At 28.9% G+C, this 26,829-nt stretch overlaps 2 protein-coding genes across 2 annotated transcripts in view; both read right to left on the reverse strand.

Annotated features, from left to right (window-relative positions):
• Window positions 1-9,690: 9,690 nt before the first annotated feature.
• Window positions 9,691-11,214, reverse strand: Vps20 (vacuolar protein sorting 20). The gene is made up of 3 exons (XM_083049613.1): window positions 11,001-11,214; window positions 10,660-10,769; window positions 9,691-10,389 (listed from the first exon to the last, which is right to left on the reverse strand). The coding sequence occupies exons 1-3, from the start codon at window positions 11,064-11,066 to the stop codon at window positions 9,921-9,923; spliced, it is 645 nt and encodes a 214-aa protein (XP_082905739.1). The 5' UTR covers window positions 11,067-11,214; the 3' UTR covers window positions 9,691-9,920.
• A 1,877-nt stretch (window positions 11,215-13,091) lies between these two features.
• Window positions 13,092-26,829, reverse strand: part of Rbp6 (RNA-binding protein 6) — a 655,858-nt gene continuing 642,120 nt past the window's right edge. Inside the window, exon 15 of the mRNA XM_083050120.1 lies at window positions 13,092-26,458. The gene's annotated coding sequence lies outside the window, so the exon portion shown is untranslated. The remainder of the gene's footprint in view (window positions 26,459-26,829) is intronic.

The following is a 26,829-nucleotide window of genomic DNA, read 5'->3' on the forward strand; positions in this document are numbered from 1 at the left end:
AAAAAATTTGTACGCTGGTGTCTGCATGGTACCAAAAAATTCTGAAATCTATATACTATTAAAATGTATAATCGATGAATTTTTGGATCGTCTTAAAATATTAGAAATCGATACTTTTTTGACGCGGACCCTGTGCGACGCATCCTTATTTTATGTATAGCAAATGAAAAAGTTTGTACGCTGTTGTCTGCTTGGTACCAAAAGATTCTGTAATCAATGTACTATTAAAATGTATAATCGATGAATTTTTGGCTCGTCTTAAAATATTAGAAATTCATCCTTTTTTGACGCGGACCCTGTGCGACGCATCCTTATTTTATGTTTATCCTATTAAAAAATTTGTACGCTGGTGTCTGCAGGGTACCAAAAGATTCTGAAATCTATATACTATTAAAATGTATAATCGATGAATTTTTGGCTCGTCTTAAAATATTAGAAATGGATACTTTTTTGACTCGGACCCTGTGCGACGCATCCTTATTTTATGTATAGCAAATGAAAAAGTTTGTACGCTGTTGTCTGCTTGGTACCAAAAGATTCTGTAATCAATGTACTATTAAAATGTATAATCGATGAATTTTTGGCTCGTCTTAAAATATTGGAAATCGATACTTTTTACCGCTGACCCTATGCGACGCAACATTATATAAGGTATATCAAGTTAAAAAATTTGTACGCTGGTGTCTGCGTGGTACCAAAAGATTCTGTAATCAATGTACTATTAAAATGTATAATCGATGAATTTTTGGCTCGTCTTAAAATATTGGAAATCGATACTTTTTCCGCTGACCCTATGCGACGCAACATTATTTAAGGTATATCAAGTTAAAAAATTTGTACGCTGGTGTCTGCGTGGTACCAAAAGATTCTGTAATCAATGTAATATTAAAATGTATAATCGATGAATTTTTGGCTCGTCTTAAAATATTAGAAATCGATACTTTTTTGACGCGGACCCTGTGCGACGCATCCTTATTTTATGTTTATCGTATTAAAAAATTTGTACGCTGGTGTCTGCATGGTACCAAAAGATTCTGAAATCTATATACTATTAAAATGTATAATCGATGAATTTTTGGCTCGTCTTAAAATATTAGAAATCGATACTTTTTGACGCGGACCCTGTGCGACGCATCCTTATTTTATGTATAGCAAATGAAAAAGTTTGTACGCTGTTGTCTGCTTGGTACCTAAAGATTCTGTAATCAATGTACTATTAAAATGTATAATCGATGAATTTTTGGCTCGTCTTAAAATATTAGAAATTCATACTTTTTTGACGCGGACCCTGTGCGACGCATCCTTATTTTATGTTTATCATATTAAAAAATTTGTACGCTGGTGTCTGCATGGTACGAAAAGATTCTGTAATCAATGTACTATTAAAATGTATAATCGATGAATTTTTGGCTCGTCTTAATATATTGGAAATCGATACTTTTTACCGCTGACCCTATGCGACGCAACCTTATTTTATTTATATCAAGTTAAAAAATTTGTACGCTGGTGTCTGTTTGGTACCAAATGATTCTGTAATCAATGTACTATTAAAATGTATAATCGATGAATTTTTGGCTCGTCTTAAAATATTAGAAATTATTACTTTTTTGACGCGGACCCTGTGCGACGCATCATTATTTTATGTTTATCGTATTAAAAAATTTGTACGCTGGTGTCTGCATGGTACCAAAAGATTCTGTAATCAATATACTATTAAAATGTATAATCGATGAATTTTTTGCTCGTCTTAAAATATTGGAAATCGATACTTTTTACCGCTGACCCTATGCGACGCAACCTTATTTTATGTATATCAAGTTAAAAAATTTGTACGCTGGTGTCTGTTTGGTACCAAATGATTCTGTAATCAATGTACTATTAAAATGCATAATCGATGAATTTTTGGCTCGTCTTAAAATATTAGAAATCGATACTTTTTTGACGCGGACCCTGTGCGACGCATCCTTATTTTATGTTTATCGTATTAAAAAGTTTGTACGCTGTTGTCTGCTTGGTACCAAAAGATTCTGTAATCAATGTACTATTAAAATGTATAATCGATGAATTTTTGGCTCGTCTTAAAATATTGGAAATCGATACTTTTTACCGCTGACCCTATGCGACGCAACATTATTTAAGGTATATCAAGTTAAAAAATTTGTACGCTGGTGTCTGCGTGGTACCAAAAGATTCTGTAATCAATGTAATATTAAAATGTATAATCGATGAATTTTTGGCTCGTCTTAAAATATTAGAAATCGATACTTTTTTGACGCGGACCCTGTGCGACGCATCCTTATTTTATGTTTATCGTATTAAAAAATTTGTACGCTGGTGTCTGCATGGTACCAAAAGATTCTGAAATCTATATACTATTAAAATGTATAATCGATGAATTTTTGGCTCGTCTTAAAATATTAGAAATCGATACTTTTTTGACGCGGACCCTGTGCGACGCATCCTTATTTTATGTATAGCAAATGAAAAAGTTTGTACGCTGTTGTCTGCTTGGTACCTAAAGATTCTGTAATCAATGTACTATTAAAATGTATAATCGATGAATTTTTGGCTCGTCTTAAAATATTAGAAATTATTACTTTTTTGACGCGGACCCTGTGCGACGCATCATTATTTTATGTTTATCGTATTAAAAAATTTGTACGCTGGTGTTTGCATGGTACCAAAAGATTCTGTAATCAATATACTATTAAAATGTATAATCGATAAATTTTTTGCTCGTCTTAAAATATTGGAAATCGATACTTTTTACCGCTGACCCTATGCGACGCAACCTTATTTTATGTATATCAAGTTAAAAAATTTGTACGCTGGTGTCTGTTTGGTACCAAATGATTCTGTAATCAATGTACTATTAAAATGCATAATCGATGAATTTTTGGCTCGTCTTAAAATATTAGAAATCGATACTTTTTTGACGCGGACCCTGTGCGACGCATCCTTATTTTATGTTTATCGTATTAAAAAGTTTGTACGCTGTTGTCTGCTTGGTACCAAAATATTCTGTAATCAATGTACTATTAAAATGTATAATCGATGAATTTTTGGCTCGTCTTAAAATATTAGAAATCGATACTTTTTTACCGCTGACCCTATATACCGCACACTTATGTTATGTGTGTTAAACGAAAAAATTTGTACGCTCAAATCTGATTAGGATAAATTGATGTTGTGAAACAAAAGATATTAAATGTTATTTCTTTATCTGATATCTATATAATAAATCGTGCTCGTGGTGAAACGCTTTAAAATGACAATAAGTTCAAAGTTTATGAAACAAATTTGTACCTAACTTAAAGATTATTCCACTCATTAATCAGATAAGAGATAATTATTGATAACTATTATTAGAGATAATTATTAATAATTATTAATAATTTGTGTCTCTGTGATAGTTAAAATTGAAATAATAACTAAAATAGTGTCCTCGCTAATTTAAAAAATATTTCCGGCACATTAATCGTAACATAAACTTAATTGCATAAAATTCTAAAAAATGTTGATAATTTTGAAGAGGAAAGTTTGCAGGTTTATGTATAACATAATTTATATATATATATATATATAAATTATACATATATATAATATTTGTAGCAATAAGATTCTTATTATAACATAAAATATATACTACATTATATTAAAGTATAAATTATATTAAATTATTGAAAATTATTAAATATTATTAAAAATTATATTAAATTATATTAAAAATAACATTTCTATGCTAATTTATGTTAGCATGTTTTCAGCGCATAATGTTATATTCTTATGCTTATACAATATTCCATGTTTATACTATTATGTAATATAAAAAGATAAAAAAAACATAAAAACAATGAATTTTAAAGATCGAAGAATATGTTTCTAAAAGAGAAATGTTGTTTTAAAAAAATCTGACTTAAAAATAATATTAAAAAAGATCATTATCTCGCGGCTCTTAAGAAAGAGATATTTCGTATTATTTTAGAATTATACTGATAATAATTTTGACGATAAAACTTATAAAATATATAATCCGATAATACTTCAGTCCGTAAATACTTCACACAATCGTATATATAATCTCTCTCTTTTATACTCTAGTCTTTAAACAATCTAAAATTGTTGACCTGTTGATGTTACTATTATCTCAAGTGTTTTTCCCAAGTGGCTTTCTGTAATACAAGATATATCATCAATTATCTTCGGGCAATGACATCAGAAACGATTCTAGAAACTACAGTCTGACTAATGCGGAAAAATTAAAAGAAACCGGACGATTCTATATTTACAGAAGATTAACATTTATAGAGTACACGTCTTTCGATCGCGTGTCTTATATATCTAGCAAGAAAAAATGAGAAGAGAAAAATAAATTTTTCAATCAAGAATATTAAACACTTGGCATCTCTATAATATTTTTTTTATTTTATAAACTTACACAATTTGCAAAATTTTTATCATTTGTGTGTTCAATAGTTTATTATAAATTCTACAAAACATATATAATGTGAACGAAATTAGTAATTATATGTAAATAATTTGTAAACTTAACAAAAGGAATATTTATGATGTTTCAAAGCATTTTTCGTCTTTAATAAATTATAAATTTGTTTAATTTATCATTTATTAATTGTATCTCTCGTTTACAAAATTTATTTTCTATATTCACGTCACATGGTATGTTACTTATTTATAAAATATTATATTAATAAGTAGCAATAAAAAAGCAATAACAGAGAGAGAGAGAGAGAGAGAGAGAGAGAGAGAGAGAGAGAGAGAGAGAGAGAGAGAGAGAGAGAGAGAGAAAGAGTGAATTCCGATAGCCAAACAAAGTGTGTGTAAAGCTATCATTCTTCACACATTCCTTCTTCTCTTAATCTTATTCATTCCAAGGCCACCCGGTTATAAATGCGGAACTGTTCATCTTCGTGCAGACGTTATTGAAATATTCACGGATTTTCGTATTTCCTGCTGGCTCGTAATACGTTCCAACTAATCATTTCTTTCATTATTCAGTTTTGCATCACTTTCCAAATATATGTAGCAGCTCGATACGGCCAGTATCGCTTATGCAATTTTTTTTAATTATCACTTACAATTAGCTCATTAACTATGATAGATGAAACGGAGGAAGCTGATAAGAAAAAAAATTAATAAAATAGTCCTTCGTACGATAATGAAAAATATTGAGAAACACGTGTGATATGACGTAATGTTATACTCGACCCTAAAATTGTGAAAAATTAATTATTGCCGCTAATAATCAAAATCTTTAAAAAATTTTAAAAAAGCACGTTTGAAAATATAAGAAAATATTAATAAAATGAATCTTCATTCGATAATAAAAAATATTGAAAAAACAAGTGAATGACTTTATTCTATTATACTATTTACTAGGCGACCATGTAATTATGAAAATTTTAATTATTGTGGCTAATAAAACTCTTTGATCTTTACATTTTTAAAAAAAATTTAGTAATAAGTTTAAAAATATAAGAAAATATTAATAGAATAATCCTCCAATCAATAATAAAAAATTATTGAAAAAACATGACGTAACGTAATAAGTGTAAGTTCGATCATAAAATTATATGAAAATTTTAATTATCGCTTCTAATGACTAAAAATCTAAAAATATATGAAAAAAATATGTTTAACTGATCTGTTATAAAAATATTTCATACAAATATCGATTAAATATAAAATTATTACCCAAAAGTAGATGGAGAATATGGCATTTTTCAACATTATGCATATAAATTTTTTAACTTATATATAAAAATAAAATTTTATATAAAATAACTAAGTTTTCTAATAAATAACTAAGCTATCTAATAAATTCTCTTCTAAAGGATTTAATAAATGGATTAAAATTTAAAACCATTATTACTTTATGTTAATGACAAAAGTCTAGTTTGCGACACCTAGGCGCCACAACGTTTATAAAAAAAATTAGAGTGTGTTATCGATGTCTCGTAATCATTTCGGCTTTAAAAGATGTTTCCAAGCATGCAATTGGTAATCATTGTGGATACGAAGATATATTGAGTGTCCTCTAACTTGACAAAACCTTCACGTCTCTATATGTACATATAACATTGTGCGCATTTTAATAAAACTGTTGGCGACAAATGCGCAGTATGATAGCAAGGTATCAACATTTTTTTTTCTGAATATAAAATCATGCATATATACAATGCAGATAACAATAAATCGGACTTCGAAACGGAAGGTGTTTATTTCATAGTATAAGTATATAATATAGATAAATCCAACCACATGATATAAACGACAACTTTGCGCATTTATTAAAATATTATTTTATAATTATATAAGCTTTATTTTAGCATGAGATTCGTATTATTAAAATAACATAAAATATAAACGAGAAAATTGTTATGATGCTAATATATAAAAAACAAGAAATTCTGATAATAGAAAAAACACGTTAACTTAAAAAATTTTTTAATCTATAAAATATTATTAAGCTATTTCGCAATTTTTTCGTAATGCGCAAAATTTACCATTTTTCCGAAAATCATACATATTGAGCGAGTGGAAAATTTTAAACTCTTGGAAATATTTGCAAGGCTGGTCAAGATATCTTATACTTATATTGTCATCAGGAAGGAGCAATACAGTAACCTTGTGGGTGAACGATATACTTTATCACCTGGCTAAAATCAGCCGGAAAATCACGTTCAAATTAATGACTAAAAAAATATAGTTATATCTAAACACACCAATCGATCTTTCACTTGACAAACAATATTAATCATATTTGTAGATCTTTATTACAATCTTAATGTAAGGTAAATACGGCATATGTATATCCGCACTGTATTAATTTAAGCATACAAATAATATATTTCAATAAAATTAAATTAATGCAACTTATTGTTTAGTTCATGTATACAATTCATAAAATACAGCAATATGTTAACAACTCGTAAAAAATTGCATAGAATACAGATATTGAATAAATTTTTTAATTAATCATAACATAATTGACTATTAATTAGATCATGAGAGAGAGACTGCGCACTTTTAATCATGTTTATAAATATGTAAATGTACATGAATAAAAAGAATGAGAATTTTTAATACTTTTATTTGCTTGATACATATTTTTTAGTTTTTTCTAAAGAAAATTATGTAATTCATTGTTTTAATGACAAAGTTAATATATGTATAATTTCTTAAATTTTTTAAATATAAAGTTAACATATATAATTTCTTAACTCTTTTTTCCGAATTGCGCTCTAGTTAATTTTTGGTGATTAATCTACATATACAGATAATGTTATATAATGTACATGCAATACACTCACCGATCCGATGCGCCACAGCGGAGCTCTATAGTACAATGCGTTGATCTATAACATAAAAAACACAAATTATATGTATACAATATAGTTTTCAAAATAATTAATATTTGAAAAAGTCAATAATGCGCAATTAAATTTTATTCGTACCGTAAAATGTATTTAATAAAATTATGTCATAAAAATTATTAAACTTTTTAATTATTTGTGTTTAGATCTACACACATTTATATAAAATATAATAAAATTTAATTTTTAAAAAGTAAATTAAATAATTATAAATTGTAGCAATTATATATATATATATATATATATATATATATAAAATTAAACCTTTTTATATTAATTATCTAATTATAATAGTTTAATATAATTTTTTTTATTTTTCTGTAAATTAAATATCCATATTAATTTTTTTCCTCAAATTAATTTTTTTAAATTTTATTCCAGATTTATTCTCAATATTAACTTATTTTAAACTTTATTTTAATAAAAATTTTAATAATAAATTCACAATATAAATTTGTTTTAATTATAATTTGCTTACCGCGCATGGTAGTTCCGCCGATGCTCGATGCCTCGACCCCGGGCCTCGTCCTCCTCTTTTGTTCGTATACTTTAGCGTCTTTTTGGCACTTACACAACACACGATCGCGAAAATACAATCACGCGCGCGCATTAATCAGCAAAATAAAATAATCGCACGATAATTTGAACGACACTCCCGACGTCACGCGACTCTATATACGGCACTTTCGATTTTAATCGCACGATACTTTGTTCGGAAATCCCGACATTCATACGTGACTTTGCATACGGCACTCCCGTTTTTAATCGTACGCATATTTTATGCACTTTTGTTAATTATACGCGACGCATATTTGAGAAGGCTAATTATAATTATACAAAGCTACGATCCGCACGACGCGACACACGAAATTTACGCGGAATGTCGCCGCAATGATGCCAATATGTTGAATTAGAAATTCTCGTTCTTCGCAATTAATCGATCATTGAAAAGTTCGATTAATCGATTAACATAGAGCGACACTCGCATGCGTCGCGTCGCGCCGTGTGGATCGTAGCTTCGTTTAATTATAATTGTCGCGTGCTGTTCTTTTAAATATGCATCGCGTATAATTAACAAAAGCGCATAAAATATGCGTAAGATTAAAAGCGGCAGTGCTGCATGAAAAGTCACGTACGAATGTCAGGACTTCCGCACGAAGTATCGCGCGATTAAGTTCGGAAGCACCGTATAAAGAGTCGCGTATGGTTAACGGACGGGCGTATCGTTTAAATTGTCGTGCAATTATTTTATTTTGCTGATTAATGCGCGCGCGTAATAGTATTTTCGCGAGCGTGTATTGTGTAAGTGCCAAAAAGACGTTTAGGTACGAACAAAAAAGGAAAAGGAAGCCCGGGGAGGCATCGGGCAACGGCGAAGCAACCATGCGGTAAGCAGATTATAATTAAAACAAATTTATATAAATTAATATTATATAAATATTTAAATAAGTTATATAAATATATAAATAAATATATAGAATATATATATGTATATATATATATATATATATTATCCTATATATATAATTTATATATATATATATATATATATATATGTATATATATAATTTATATATAATTTATATATAATTTATATAAATTTATTATTTAAATTTTTATTAAAATAAAGTTTAAAATAAGTTAATATTAAAAATTAATTTGGAATAAAATAAAAAAAAATAATTTAAGGAAAAAAAATAAATATAAATATTTAATTTATAGAAAAATAAAAAAAATTATATTAAACTATTATAATTAGATAATTAATAATAAAAAATGTTATTATATATATGTATATAATTGTTTATACAGTTTATAATTATTTAACTTACTTTTTAAAAATTAAATTTTCCTATATTTTACATAAATTTAAATCTAAACACAAATAATTAAAAAGTTTAATAATTTTTATGACATAATTTTATTAAATATATTTTACGGTACAAATAAAAATTTAATTGCGCATTATTGACTTTTTCAAATATTAATTATTTTAAAAACTATATTGTATACATATAATTTGTATTCTTTATGTTATAGATCAACGCTTTGTATTATAGAGCTCTGCTGTTGCACATTGTATCGGTGAGTGTATTGCATGTATACATATACATATATAACATTGTCTGTATATGTATTAATCATCAAAAATTAACTAGAGCGCAATTTCAGAAAAAAGAATTAAATTATATATGTTAACTTCATATAAAAAATAATATAATTAATATCTCCTTAATAACACAGTTTTATTAAGTGTACAATATATATATATATGAAAAAATTATGTTTATTCACATGATTTATCTTACATCACATTTTTATAGATAAAATATATATTGGAAAATAAATGTTATTATTTAATATGCATTATAAATTGTTAAAATTAACATTTTGGTTGTAGCTAAAAATGTATGATGACTCTCGTAGATCAATTTTATAAATTATTTTATAAATTATACATTTTCACTGTACATATATACATTTAAGTTTTAATTGAACAAAAATCTGTAAAAATTACTGAAATTTTTATGCCATTACCACAATGGATGAATCCTGAATTTTTTCTTTTATACTATTTTTACTACTTTGCTCTGGCAAATCCTTTGGCACATCTGGTAGTGTAATATTCTTTGCTATTTCAGGAGCCTTCTCGTTGAACTCTGTTTCCAATAACGCATCCAATTCTGTTTCAATTTCGTTTTCATCGATATTGTCCTCTGCAGTGAGCGTTGATGACATAATTTCATCTATTTCTCTCTGCTTTTCGATACCTTCTCTTGTTTCATCCATAATTTTTTCAATTTCGTCAATAGACAGCAAATCATGTAGCTGTTTTAATGTTGTATTACCAATTCTTAGGCCATCGACAACTTTCATCTCAACTTGAGCAAATTCCAAATCATGGACCATACGTTCAAGATTTTCTAATTGACCATCTGCACGTGATAAAACTTGCTCCTGGTATTTCTTTTTGCGCAACAAGAGCAATGCACGACTGCAACAAAAATGAATTGCAAAATAATTTTAGCGAAGTATACAAAGCTCCTATATTATTAGTTTATATAATATTAATTGATAAAAAAAAGTTTAAAAATTGACAAATTTTTACTAAAAGCAGTTAAAGATATAAACTATAATAAAACATAAAACAGTAAACAATTATAAAATGTTAAGCTTGTATACAATGCATTATATATAGATAAAACCTACGATACAGATATAATAATCCAAAGAAAGGGGAATATTCAAAAAATAAAGTACTTACTCTTTCTTCCCATTTTTCAAAAGTTCTTTTGCGAGCAATCGCTCTTTCTCCAAACTTTGTTCAATTTTTTTCTGATATTGTTTAATTTTATCCCTCGCTTGTTTCACTTGCTACATGAATAAGAAAGATTAAATAATAATATGTCATTGATAGTGTGTTTTAAGGTTAGTATATACTACATAAATATTAATTTATATATTACATGTCTAAAATCATGTTTCGTTCGTAACATATCATTAATCAAACAACTGTTAATATTTCAATTCGCAAGTTAATGTTTGATCATTGTTAAAAGAATGATTTATAATAAATTTATGTAACATAATAAAAGGATTTCTTACCAGGATCGCTTTGTCCTGCTCGGTAACACGACTCGATTGCTTCTTCTTTGCGAAGAAGATTCCCATTTTGACTGCGATATCAAGGAATCGCGAGTTGAATGTTCAATTCACTTGCGAATTACGTCGTGCCAAGTCTCGTTTGACAATTGTTGAGAGCGTATTGAGATAACCTCGAAAGTGATCTCACTGTCAACCGGTCTGCGGCCATGCTGGTCATTCAGTACTAATCGAGTTATCGAGATATCGAGATATCGATATATGACGTAACAGCTCGCTTGCGATTCTCGAAGCGCGCTCTACGTCACTACTCGTTTCGCGCCAATATAGTGGAGATATCGCGGCAGTGTACGTCGGCTCGTCCCTAAATTGCGTTAAATTTCGTGAATTTTGTGAGTATTTAATGTATAAGATGCGCGAAAAGTGTTTGTTAACAGTAAATATATAGTCTTTGAGTATCAGTTGTAAACAAATATAGTTTTTAATGATAGAGAACTATAGAAAATATCTGTGTGAACTAGAACGCTCCAGCGAATGCGTCCTCCGTCCGTACGAGGTAGGTTAAGAAATAATTAGGAAAAAATTAATTTGTCTCAACATAATTGAAGTTTCAATTGCTGAATTAATGTTTGCATATCAAGTGTATGCGATAATGATCTCCTTATATATATGCTCATTTGCAAATAAACGTATAATGTTTGGTGTACAGTCTTCTTTAGAATCAGGAATTTAATCGATTTATAATTCTCACACTCTAATCATATTAATATAATATAATTACTTATAATTCTTAAATCGATGTATGGATTTTCAAAATTCTAAATTTTTCATTACATTCTCAAATATATATATATATATATATATATATATATATATACATATAATATATTTAATAGATATACGTATATTTCTATTTATATTTTCAGGTTAATACAGACACAATTAACACATACACATAACCATCCACACACACAACACACACAAACACACACACACACACACCAAGCATATACACACTGTTTTAATTATAAATAAAAGTAAAATTTTATGCAAAATAAAATATTATTAAAAATATAGTATAATTTATTATTAATGTTTGCATATCAAGTGCATGCGATATAATAATCTCCTTATATATATGCTTATTTGCAAATAAATGTGTAATGTTTAATGTACAGTCTTTTTTAGAATCGGGAATTTAATTAATCGATTTATAATTCTCACAGTCTAATCATACTAATATAATATATAATTACTCATAATTCTTAAATCAATGTATAATATTAGATTTTCAAAATTCTAAATGTTTTGTTAGATTCTCAAATATATATATATATATATATATATATATATATATATAATATATTTAATAGATATACGTATATTTCTATTTATATTTTCAGGTTAATACAGACACAATTAACACATACACATAACCATCCACACACACAACACACACAAACACACACACACACACACCAAGCATATACACACTGTTTTAATTATAAATAAAAGTAAAATTTTATGCAAAATAAAATATTATTAAAAATATAGTATAATTTATTATTAATGTTTGCATATCAAGTGCATGCGATATAATAATCTCCTTATATATATGCTTATTTGCAAATAAATGTGTAATGTTTAATGTACAGTCTTTTTTAGAATCGGGAATTTAATTAATCGATTTATAATTCTCACAGTCTAATCATACTAATATAATATATAATTACTCATAATTCTTAAATCAATGTATAATATTAGATTTTCAAAATTCTAAATGTTTTGTTAGATTCTCAAATATATATATATATATATATACATAAATATATATAATATATTTATAGATATACGTATATTTCTATTTATATTTTCGGGTTAATACAGACACAATTAACACACACATACACACACACACACACCAAGCATATACACACTATTTTAATTATAAATAAAAATAAAATTTTATGTGCAAAATAAAATATATTACTAGAAATATATAGTATAATTTATAGTACTTAATCTATAGTACTTTAATATCTTAAAAGGTAGGATATAATAAACCACAAAAACGTTAGATTGAATTGAACAATGTCCATTATATTATATATTTTATTCCCACATACACACGGCACGTTGTGAACCTTTTCTTAAATATTAATAATATTATCATAATAATAATAATAAGAAGAATAATAATAATCGTCATCATCATCATCTTCATCATCATCATTCTCGTCATCGTCACAATGATAATAATTTCAATAATCATAAGTAAACAATAATAAACATAATAATGTGAATTCATGAGTTATATTTATATTTATGTATATATATATTTATATAATAAATCATATCGCAATAATCATCGCATATCATATAATATATATTTATATGTACAGAGGGGTATAATATTGTTATTCTTTATTAGTTTAATATTTATAATCGCAATATTTTTTATATTTATTTTTGTTTGTATACATACACAATTAATTAGATTATCGGCCCTCGCTCGCGCCTCGTGGCGGATAATTTCTCACTTTCTATCTTTTGTTTCTATCTCGCGCTTTTCCCATTTAAATATCCCGAGACCGAGTATTCTCTCATAATCGCTCGAGTATATCGCGCAATCGACCGATGTCTTTCCTCATTTGAGAAAAATATCACCGACGCATACGATGAAATTTTTTAATCGATCGAGCCAATCAATCGATTCGCTTCCTCGAACGCAATCTCGGTGCTCCGCGATCGTTTTGTGTTTATCTTACAAAACATCCATTATAGTCTGGCCGCTTTTGGACAGAAAATCGATCTTTCCTTCATCTGACTTTCGCTCCCAAATCTTGCTTGAGTGATTAAACAGATATATCGATTTTACGCAACAATCGCGACCGCGATTTAACATTCGCGAAAAGAGGATCGCTCGATTCTCCCCCCAGCAGCGCGCCTTTCATAAATATTCTGTACAACGTTATAATTATTATAAATCATCAATATATCTTATATAATCTTATTATTATGTCATTATTATCGGTAGTGTAAAATTGAAACTTTTACGTACTTACGTAGATTAGATTAGCGTCTGCTCGCCCGCTCGCTAGCAGGCGGCCTATTGTTATGTGTATATATACCATTTTTTGTTCTTTTTCTTTTAAGTCGATACATAATCGTATAATTTAGTATGTCACTATATGTACTGTAATCGTTTACGATTAGTAAGAATATGTAAAATTGGTATTTCATCTTATCCCTTGGCTTGCTCGTTTATAATTCAATAAATCTCGTTTAAGCATCCACATAATCGTTTAATATACATGGAATTAAAAGGGGCTTAGTTATTGCTTGTTATATTGCAAGTTTCCTCATTGCAAGCTATATGCCATGCCGTCGAGCCTTTTTTGCCACTGCTACTCTTTACCGCTATTGCGATCTTTTCGCTGCGAATCACAGAAAGTATGCCCGAAAGTTTGGTTTTCCTCTCGTTCGCTACATGTCCGATGTGAATAATAAGACGTTATCGAACTTAACGTACAATATTTGTCAAATTATTATAATTCGTAGCCGTAGAAACAAATCGGAACCTAATGTTTGAAACGTTTAGAATCGATAATCTTAATTCAATTGGCGTCGTGATAAAATAATAACACTGCAACAAATTTATAAATCGCTCAATTCTTAATAACAATATAATGCGAACAAATTACTAGTACGATTATGGATCATTCTGTATATAAGATTTTTTAAAAAATATACAGGATTATAACATTGCACATGAATGTATCAAATTATGTGTTTGTGAGTGCAATTTCTGAAACAATATATTTACACATATAGTTTTAAAAATATTAGAAATCTAAAAAAAGGGTATATTTTATATAGCACCGTGATTAATCATAATTCTCCGTAAATAATAATTTTATTGGTTATTTATTGCACAGAAAAATAAAATAAAAATTTTTGAAATAATTTATAATACTAAATTACTAAGCCGTGTTACATGTCAGATCCATTTGATATGTCAGTTCTAATACATGCAAAAAATCAATTTTTCTTGCTTTGTGGTTTTATCAAAATAATGTCATTGTATATAAATCTATAATTTTCAAATATGTAGTTAATAAATATATTATTAAACGATCAATCAACGAGGAAAATAAATAAAAATGCAATCGTAAGATATTAATATTTTTTTTTAATTTAAACCAACTGCACACGAGCGACAAAAAGATGCTGCATCAATCTGACGTATTTTTAAACAATCCAGATGATAATTATGGTATCGTGAACCGTTCACGATATAATAATAAAACACTGTAGTATACATATGTGTGTGCACATTGTTTTATTATTCTTAGATTAAAATTTTTATTTACAGCGTCGTAAATTGACCCAATATTCATACATCTTTCTACTTCTCGTATGCAGCTGATGTAAACGGATACTGATATAACACGGCTATTAAGATATTGCAAAGAATAGTAGCATAAACTTGTGGTATATTAATTTATATAATGCAATATAACCAGGATTTGTATTGTATGAGAGAGCATACATTCCAAATTATTATAAACGATTGTTCTGAAATAGTATCAATTGAATTACAGTCTTACGGCAGACAATTTGATATCTTACGCGATAAATATATGTATAGATATTATATAAAACAAAAACTATACCAAAGATTCGTACGAATATTCGGTTGGTCGAAAGACCAATTAATTGAAGAACTGATAATACTTCGCAATTATAATACCGCGTTTGTCAAATAATGAATCTTTTGAAAAAATAGATATAAGCATATTTGATAATTATAATGCTACGAGCGCTAATTGAACGGAAGTAACATCTCAAAAGATTCACTTTTTGTCAAATCATTCCGTTTCTGTAATTACTACCGCTGCGCACGTGTATCGATAAAAGTTGATAAGAATCACATAACGTACGAATAACTATAGTAATGACAATTTTGGTGAAGTCCTATGACATTGATTAGAGTTCGACGGTTAGCAAATCCTTACTGAAGATCGTACTTTTGCACGCAGGAAGAATATTAACAGTTGTCAGTTACGTGTAACGGCACATATGAACGTACGCCAAGTGTAATTACATCATATACTTAGAATATAGCATGATGCCTTGTGAGTGTATATATAACTTATATACATATTTTGTATATGGGGTTATATTTATATCATATTCGTGCGTATCCCCCAAAATGGATCATCGTCGTCCGCCATTTCAATAATATATTCGCGTATTCACTATTTAGCAAGCCTCTATTAACATAAGTAACTTAATTTAGGAACGACAACTGTCCTTTAGAACACGTGTCGAAAACTTTATGAGGAAGCTTAACTCATTCACTGCCGGTTGTTATTTGTACGAGCAACTCACCGGTTACCTGATTATTCAGAATTTGTGAAAGCGTAGATAACAGTGCACTATAATCGGCAATGAACGAGTTGGTGCACGTGCAATTAAATTGTAACTAAAAAGAGCGTAGACACACATAATACAGAACTTAACAGAAAAAAAAACAAAATTCAATTTCTTATGAGAAAAATCATTAAACTCCAAATAAGACTCTCGTTCTACTTGACTCCATAATTTAGGCTTAAGACTAGATACACGCGATACCAAACAATCAATTACCTAACTTAAAATTCTTTCTATTTGAGGTTCAACCGATTGTGCTTCTCTTTTTTTTGTTCAAAATGTTTTTAGGATATATATAACTACCGATAGAGATTCGGTTTTTATTAATTTGCATGTGTCTGGAAAGCGAGTTTACGCTTAGGGTGATTTATTTAAGAATTTTATTCTTTAAAAATGAAACTTGACTTTAAAACATAGTGCCATTCGAAATCTTTCACTCTACTTGTCATACTTATACACAATTTTTTATAATAAAACTTTCTATCAAATGTAATTAAAACTGTGTGGCCATTAATCTCTGATTCAATTTGTAATAACTAATCTGCAAATTCTTTGAAATTGCAATACCATAATTTTCTATGTATAAACATATAATTAAAAATGATTTTCGACCCATCTATGCCGCCAATTAATGCATTTTCATTTAATATTTTGAAAATAATTTTTTACAACAAAAAGTTCGTATAGCTTACATTTTCAGTTATTCACAAATATACAAAATTTTTAAATAAACTTGCAATTCTTTTTTAGATCGAATATACTGTCTCTGTAAAAGCGAAGCACATTATTTCGGGAACCATTGTTATTAAATGAAATATTTAATTTATAATTGCTATCTATCTACAGACTTTAAGGTATTATATTTTTTTCGATATTTTCGGAACTATTCACATCGTCGGAAAAGATACGGGAATTCGATCGCATTTTTTTTGTAAATTATCTCGACAAGCAACTCTCACGAAACCTTTGAGGAAACCAAAATCAAACGCGTAATTTCGTGTCACGCAAAAACATGCTAAATTAGCCGCTCTAATAAAAAAAACGTATTTTAAAGAAGGAATAGAGGATGCGTAAAAAGTGATCGAGGAATCGATATCGACAATTCTGTGAGAAGAAGTGCAATCTGATTTCTCACTGTGTGCTACGTTCGTGTGAATGTATTCCTGGCTGTGTAAACGCACGCGCGTGTCAGCGAATGTATCGGTGTACGCGTTATCTACCGCGTGTAGCAAATGCGTATATATTTATTATAATATATTCTGATCGCAGTTTTTTTTTTTTACGGAACCGTGTTGTGTAAGATTCTTCAACGAGAAAGAGTTCTATCTGATCTTAAATGTTGACGGCGTGAAATCGCGATTGTATATGCGAAGAAGTATGTGTACCTTTAAATGTTAATTATATATAATATATCTGTTGTGTGAAAAGCCGTGTGTGATTTTAAATGTTTGAGCTTGAACGAGTGTAGCAATTTGCATAGTTCAACGGTGGATCCGTTGCGTGGGCAATTATTGCCACGCAATTAGGCAGAAACGCGAAAAAGTTTTGCGTAAACTTTATAATGGATTATATACGCGCTCGCGTCGTGCGCTGTAATACTTTACTTCACCCGTCATATAGGCAATAACAACAATTAATTACGAAGGATTCGCGCGTGCGATCTGCTACTGCGCTTCGTTTAAATTATTACTCGATATTGCTTTTCTCTATATGAAGTAAATGTATGCTTCAACGATATTCGCTCATTTCTTCATTCTTTTCACTCTTGGCAGCGCCTTAAATAACGTGATTCTCAATGCGAGAAACGAGGGGGGAAAAAGAAATCGCTTAACTTGATCGAAGGACCATTGTAAAGCCAAAATTTAATCTTCAATTTTATCTTTTTTAATTACATCGCAGCGTTCATTCATTTGCTGATACCCGAATATCACGAAGGAAACGATAATTGATCATAATTGTTTATAGTGCTTTGATTTCATCTATAGAATATTTTCTTATGTTATATATGTGGTTTAAAATATTTCATGATTAAATTTATTCAAGTTTCTTGATGATATTCTGATATCATCATATGTATTTGCTTATATATGTATAATGCATTTCCTTCTTTTTCCTCTTCTCGTTTATACCCGAAATAATTCTTACTAATTCGCAATGAGAATTGATGTCGCGACGCAAATTGGATCATTGCAATTGTATACATACGTGTTCGTGCCTTTTGTGTCTGTATGTGTCTGCGAATGAATGTGTGATGTTAGCGTCTCTCGTTCAATCTTCGGTCATGTGCTCGAAAACTTTTCGGTCTACCGCTCATTTAGTAGTAATGAATTGTTTAACAAATTAATTAATATCTGCTCCGCATAATTTTGCCTCTCTTTTTCTTTTTTACCTTTCACCTCATTGTGTATATTATATGTATATCGGTCATCATAATTATTATCTTATTTATACGTGTATATATATATCATGTGCAGTCGCACGAGGGGCGGCTGAATACGACGAGCGATCGATATCGTATTATTCATCTCATCTACTTCTCATATCCACATAATTAACTTCTTTTTCATCTAAATAGGTCTTGTAAAAAAAGCTCTTGAGGATCGCGAATAGGCTCACAGAGTTTAACCTACTCTAGCCGCGCCTCGTGCATAATCCTCCTCTTTAGCCACCCCATTGCTCCCCAACTAATTATATTGCAATCGGTGGTGATCCAAAAATCTCAGTACAATATTATATTAGTTTTAAAACATCAATAACTATATATACAAATGCATAAAACAATGTTTCAATATATCTGTTCATCTCCATAATCCTCATATCTTTTTTCGCCTCTTTTATATATATATATATATCTCGTTTATATATATATATAATTATAATATATTTTGCATTTCTTAGTCATTCAATATGTATATTTATATATATGTATATTTATATTCATATTTATATATTTATATTTTTGTATATACTAGATATAGATATATATATGTAATATATTTCAATATTAATATATTTTTCATATTTATATATAAATATAAACGCATGGACTATATATATACTCACATATATTTTGCTTGTTCTTGTTTCTTACAAATTCATTTCTCTTTCTCTTTCTTTCCCTTTTCCCCTCTCTATCTTTCGTTATTTTTTTTTTCTTTTCCTATTATTCGGTTTTACTTCTTGCATACTTTTTTCTCATTTTTTCTCATTCGTTCTCTTTTTCTCACTTTCTCTCTCTCTCTCTCTCTCTCTCTCTCTCTCTCTCTCTCTCTCTCTCTCTCTCTCTCTCTCTCTCTCTCTCTCTCTCTCTCTCTCTCTCTCTCTCTCTCTCACTTTTTCTCTTTTTTTCACTTTCTTTCACTCTTACTCATTTGCCGACTTATTTGTATATATTACGATCACGTCGTTTTCTAATTAATAATTGATCGTAGATTTTTTTCGAATATGTATACATTCAAATATATATATATATATATATTATATACCTATTTTTTTCTCTTCTTTTCAGGAGAGGTTGCCGGAAGAACTCCGATTATCTCAGAGCCGTTATTTTTTTTTGGTGAGTGCTCTTTTGTGTTTTGATATATTAATCACATAAAATTATGTGAATTCTGAGAGAATAAATTGATGCAAAGCGAAAAAGATGAAATAAATAGAACATTATATATAATTATATATAAATTATATTAAAATAAACTATTGTTCAAAGAAACTAGAATACTATGAAGAAATTAATAGATCAATAGATTTTAATAGGTTAAACTATGGTATTAAACAGAGGGATCTAAAAGTAGACAAACTGTTTGTGTTTCGTAATAAATGATTGCCTCTTCACAAATATAGCGGTATACATCGTGTGGAAGAAGTAGTTTATTATATATAATATAATATTTAATAAATATTTAATTTTCTTCGTAGTATTCTGTTTTCATTAAACAGTTATTAGATAAAATGTTCAATTAGAAAATGCACGTTTCTTCTATGAAACTGCTAATACTACAATTTTTTGCGAGAATATTTTCTCTTCAGTTTGATTGGCAGTAGTAAATAATTCGATAATCCTGTTCACAAAGTTAATATTTCAAAAAATAATTTCATGAAATTTTAATTTGAATATATAAATTATATAAATAAAATAAGTGAATTTATATATTTATATATAGTTTATATAATAATATAAATATTTATATACAAAATATCTATATATATATATATATATATATATATATATATATATATATATACACACACACATATGTATATAAGCTATGTGTGTTTGTGAATAAAATTTAGAAAAGATTCTTCTGGTCATCATATAAATAGAGCATTAAAACATAAATAAAATTACTAATTTTTAATTGCAAAGATACAAATAAAATTTATCTATATTTTTCTGTCTGATTTTTCATCTAAAATAAATATCATAGTTCATGATAATATTATACATAATAACAAATTAAACTAAAATGATTTAATAAACTAAGTCTATTTTTTATTTAATTTTTATAAAATAATATACAATATATGTATAATAATTAGGAGTGTGTTAAGTTATGAAATTAGACTTCGTTAAAATATTTAATATTGATATTTAATATTGATTATTTTTATCTGAAAGTACAACCTTATAAGTGCAATCTTATTGAATTTTTTTAAATGGCTTGAGAAAATTTATAGTAAAATGCTGAAAGTCTCGAGTTATTGTGTTGTTAACTTTTTGAACTAGATCATCGAATTAATAATTTATTGTTTGATATCGATTCACTATAATTTACATCATATTTATAAATTATTTAATATTTAATTATGCAAATTATTCAATTATTTAAATGTTTGCGCAGAGGAGAGCATTATAAAATTTAAAAAAATTGTTTTATTAAATTTAAAAAAATTTATTAAATTTAAAAAAAATTTAATTAAAAAAAACAAAATTTTTGCAAATTTTCGTAAAAAAATTGAAGGAATCGGGAACAGAACTTGATAATTTGTTGTTGAATCGAGAATAGGACACAGTAACTTTTTTTTTTTTAAGTTCAAAACATTAAACTGCTGTTTATAAGATAGATGGACGTAAATAATTCCGGAATTCTCTCGGCTTTCTCTTCCTAATCGCGGAAAGTTACGCCTTGTATTGTATTTAATTGTGATTTTTTCACTGTTTTGCGTTTATTTATCTTTTTCTTTTTTTTCCTATTTTTTTAAATAATTTTTTATCTTCTTTCTTCACTGTGATCTCGCGCATCTTCTCTTAAGCCTATATACGACAAATTCCGCGTTTACGCTCTACGTTCTGTTGAGCTGGTGTTATGTCCTTGTTTATATGTATGTGTATGTGAATGTACTTGTATTTTAATCTTTACGTCTTCCTTACAAAGCTCACCCGTGTAATATTATATTTTTATTTTGTTACTGTTTATACGTAAAGTATGTCGCTTCGGCCGATACGGTTGATTCATATTTCTACGAATCATCTCCGCCAATCAAATTAAAAATATAAAACAAAAAAAAATATAAATTAAAATGCATGATGAATACAAAACGCACTACAAAAACTCCGGCTTCAGCTGTTATCCAGTAATATATATTTAGCATTATTGTGCAGCGAAACGGAATTACTAAATAAAACGTAGAGAATGAGAACGCGAACGCGCGAACACGTTTTTTAATTTTAAAGCGGGGATACTTTGTGACTGCAAGCTTGCAAAAAAATTTTTATAAAAATATATACATATACATATATACAAATAAAAAACAAATTTAATAAATATATAAAAATTAATAAATTAATAAAAATTATTAATTTTTAATGTCAATTATATAAATATATTACTTAGAAAATATTTTCAACGATTGTTCACAAATTTAATATAATTTTGATACCATTTATTTATATATAAACTTAATTGTAATAGCTATTAAAAAGCCGATCAAAGTTTATTTATGAAGATGATATTGTGAACACATTATTCTTTCATCTATTACGTATAACAAGCGTATTATATTCAATTACAAGTTTATTAACCCTCGCATGGTTATTGGTTTTCAAGTCAGAATAGTATTGTGTAGTCACAAATTATCTCTACTTTATAGTATATTTAATCACATTTATATTTAGCCAAATTAATTTTTTCCCGCAATCAAAATTTTAATCTTCTATTTTTATAGATAAAAAAATGTTTTGAATCTATTTTGATATTTGGTTCATCATTTCCAATGTATTTAAAATATATGTTAACTTTTGTTTGTCATACACAATATCAATTTTTATTAAATAATAGCTATTCCAACAAAAATCACTTATATTTTTGATTAAAAAAGGCAATTGTCCAGATAAAGTTAATCACTTTTTTATATCTTATGCAATTTGTTTATTTTGAATATTTATTTGAAGATATCACGTTTATTTCTTTCTTTCACGCTTTATCAATCTCATAACGAGACATTTTGTTTTGCTCACAAGGGAATGGGTGGTATACAAAACGTGGGTGACACACGCGATAGTTCGTCCACTTCGTCCCTTTTTTCGTAATCTCGATACATTGCTCCTCTTACAAACCGAGTTTACACATCGCGCACATAATTTAGGAACTTAAGAATACTGTGACTTCTCTTGTCAATACGCCCTAGTCTTCGCTATTCTGTCACTGTACGTCTCTTTGTGGTCATGAAAAAGTATTGCTAACGTTCGTTAAGAATTGACTCGTTTTGCACGCATATTATATTCTCTTTCTCTCCTCTCTTTCCTCTGTTACGTGCACATTCATCAGAAAAAAAACAAATGGCTGCCGTTCCACGTGACGCACGTACTTAATTTAAAGTTATTTCTCTTTTTCTTTTTTTTTTGTTTACCCTGTTGTTTAATGCAATAATAATAATAACAACAGCACGCACATAATAATCGCGCGTATATTCATCGTTTATAATTATAATTAATCGATTGATGACTCGATTTCCTTGCACGAATTCAATTATAGTAATGATAATGTGCAATAAGGAACTATTTATTTAACGATATCAACAAAACGCGAATGTCCCAGTCATATATATTACGCGCATAATTTATTAAGGACGATGTGGCCTTTAGAATAAATGATATCCTCTGACGAAAAAGGAATCATCAAATAGCGTTCACTAAGAACGCGAGAAAATAAATAAATAAAAATTATAATGCGACATTTAAATTAAAAATGTCGTTTGTTTCTGCATTGTATAGCATAGCCCAATTGAGATTCGGATTTTTAAAAAGGGCCCACCTCTCATTTCCGTCGAGCGGACTTTGGGCCTCTTTTAATCCCCACAATTGTATTACTGGAAGCGCGAATAAACGCAACATCCGATGTTCAGCCATTATTTTTGCGATATATAGATTATAATATAATATTCACTCTCACGTTTATGTCTTTCCTCGCTAGCCCGTTTAGTCCCTAGATCTAATCGCGACGCTAATTAGCAATCGCGCATTTTAATTCTAAAGTGTAACGCTTTTTTTCGCACTCTCACTCTTATCGTCTTTCTCCCTGTTCCTTTCGCTCTCGATCTTTCTCTCGCATAATTTTAGGTTTTCGGTTTCTTTTTTTTTTTCCTTCTGTTAAGTTAGCATTTAAGATGTATCGTCGACCGATGCTCTGTACATCGCAGACGAAGATTACGCGATATCTCTATGTATACATTTGTTAGCTATCTTTTTTTCAGCTCGATCGTTTTCTGATCGTTTGATCTCCCTCTGTGTGAATTTTAAATTTGCACCTACATTGGTTAACACCGACGCTGGTTATAACTAAACTTTCTCTGTCTGTGTGTCTTGTGTTATATATAAGTAGAACTATAATCTAATAAAGGACAAATTGCTAGACTCATACACTAACCAGAATTAGTTAATCCAGTCTGTCGGTGTAACTCAGCCTTAGACGATTAGACGCTGGGGATGTGTTTTGTAGTTCTCGTGTGTGCGCGTGTTGGTGTGTGTTTGTGTAAAGTGTATTGCGGTTGTTTGCCGCTGAAAAAACTCGTATCTTCTTATTTATCGCGTTGTCTCGTCTATAGGGTCATGCATATACAGCATTATTTTAAATTAATTATACGGTAATTCGCGTACGCGTAATATATATGTATATATAACGGGGGTTACTGCACGTAATCGGTTTTAAAGCTATACAGTGGCCGATTAGATTCATAACAGTCATCGTCCGGCGCCTCCGGAAGCGGAAGCTCCGAGCGGAACTTTGAAGCGAGTACGAGCATTTGATGTCAATTAAAATTACAGAGTAGCGTAAATTTTTATTTTGGCCATCCTTATTCCTTTTCTTTTTTTGAAAGCAAAGACATTGCCATCGCATTGAACAACTTACAATTAGCCGTAGTATAAGTTAACAACAATATAGTAATAAAGAAATTATGAACGATGGCTTGCAAACTCTTTCAATTATCGAAAAATATCTTATATTACCGTAAAACATTATATTTTTTCTATGGAATTCGTATCATGAATCTATAGTAAATCATATTCGTGCATTAAGCACGTTTGGGACATAAACCACGCAATATATGGCTATTCTGTAAATGAAAGCTATTCTGTAATTCTAACGATATCATCTGGTACTGTTTCTTCCTTTTGGAAGTCTTCCGATATTGCGTTTCTCATTGTTTCGGACTTACCTCGACGGCCAGATAAATTCAACGCAGCTTTCTCGCATGCCTCTCCTTCTATCCGCAAATAATGCTCTAACAGCGTGACGTCAAATATATAACACGCCTACGTATGTAACTCCCTCACTCACCTGCCGCTATATTTTTCTGTTATTTCGTTGCGCACCCGGGAAAGTAGAACTGCGACAGGATAGGAGAGAAGCACCGTTCCGCCATTTAACCAGCGAAAAGGCACGTTGGGAGAGAAGAAGAAGCTTGAATATCTGCACGTGCAGACATAGAGAAAGAGCAGCAAAAAAGATCTCTTGATTTATCCACTTTACTTTTTTGTCAGCCTTTATCCCTCTTCTCCTTTTCTCTCTTTCCCGCGTCATCGTTTTTCTCGGCCGCTATTAAATTCTTCAACCCTTCCCGCGCATACGATTAAAACTTGAAAGCCCAGAAACAAAGTCTTTCCCAGGTGTGAACGCGCATGTGTCTATTTATTATGTAATGTATTTACGCGGGCACGCGCAGTGGCGCTCTTTAATAATTGCAATCGCCATAATAATATCATGTAATAATTAATAGTTATATATTCGTGAGAGTTGGTATATATATATTTTTCCGTCTCTTTATTTGCCTTAAATATTAAAGGTTATCGTCTAATAATTATCAATTATTTATATATTTATATATATATGTATATATATATATTTATATCTTTATATATATATACTATTTATATTCTAGACTTAAATGTTTAAATATTTAGCAATTAATAATAATTAATTTAATTTATTATATATATAATATATATATGTATATATATATATTATATTATATTATTATTTCTTTTATTAATGTGTCGGAGAACGGGCTGGCGTCAATACGCAGTTTCGGCCATAGTTACCTTATATTGCAGCGCGCGTTGTTTCTTCTTCCTGTTTCCGTCCGACGGTCGATCTTTCTGTCGCTCTTTTCATCTTTTTTCCATACGATCTTCTCTGGACGTTTTCCTCGTTGCTTCAGCTTTCTTCTTTTGCTTTAGCAGTACTTTAATAATTTTCTCCCCTCTATCTACAGTTGCATCCAACTGAACTAATGCTCTAAATTCTTTCTTAATGCGTTGTTATATATATTCGCGTAATATTTTGTCCGGTTGTTTATACACAATCTGGACTTTAAAGTTGCATCGATTAAATCCTACTTCAACGTTCCCTTCTGCTCAACATTATGCATATTTGAATGTATTGCAACCATCGATCGTCATTTGCAGTAGACGTGTATATTTTTTTTCTTTTTCGTCCAGAGATCATCTACTATGTTTAGTTGCCTCGAGTCGTCCATGTTGCTTATTATATCAGGCGACCATGCTGCGTTCTGCCGTCTCGTCCATTCTAGTGAAAAAAATATTAAGAGTTCAAGAAGTTAGATGTTTGTCTTGCAAACACAGTCCTTTTAATTTATTGGGAATTCATTCACATAGCTAACAAAAAATAAAAATGTGTATGTGTCTGAACTCAAAATTCTTTTTTCAAAACCGTCGAGATTGTGTAGTTATCTTTTGAATATGTAAAAGTGAAAGATTATTCGTATCTTTTTTTTTAATCTTAAAAGAAATAAAATTTGTTTTATTATTGCTGTTATTAATATTCTATTACCGTCACGCAGAGAGGCATTTTTCGTAAATCTTCGTAGATAATGCTATACCAAAAATTATGAAATTGAAAAAAGAAACTTAACTATTACATATGTTAGACTTGGCGAA

This window comes from Prenolepis imparis, unplaced genomic scaffold, assembly GCF_030444845.1.
Source record: "Prenolepis imparis isolate NDT839.2.m4 unplaced genomic scaffold, iyPreImpa1.0 SCAF_11, whole genome shotgun sequence".
Lineage (NCBI taxonomy): Eukaryota > Metazoa > Arthropoda > Insecta > Hymenoptera > Formicidae > Prenolepis > Prenolepis imparis.

Excerpts from the sequence above, each read along its gene's own strand:
- Vps20 (XM_083049613.1), bottom strand. The coding sequence starts at position 11,066 with ATGGGAATCTTCTTCGCAAAGAAGAAGCAATCGAGTCGTGTTACCGAG. Across the intron at positions 10,770-11,000 it reads AGCAGGACAAAGCGATCCTG|CAAGTGAAACAAGCGAGGGA; the intron begins GTAAGAAATCCT and ends TTATTCATGTAG. Across the intron at positions 10,390-10,659 it reads TTGAAAAATGGGAAGAAAGA|TCGTGCATTGCTCTTGTTGC; the intron begins GTAAGTACTTTA and ends TTTTTGTTGCAG.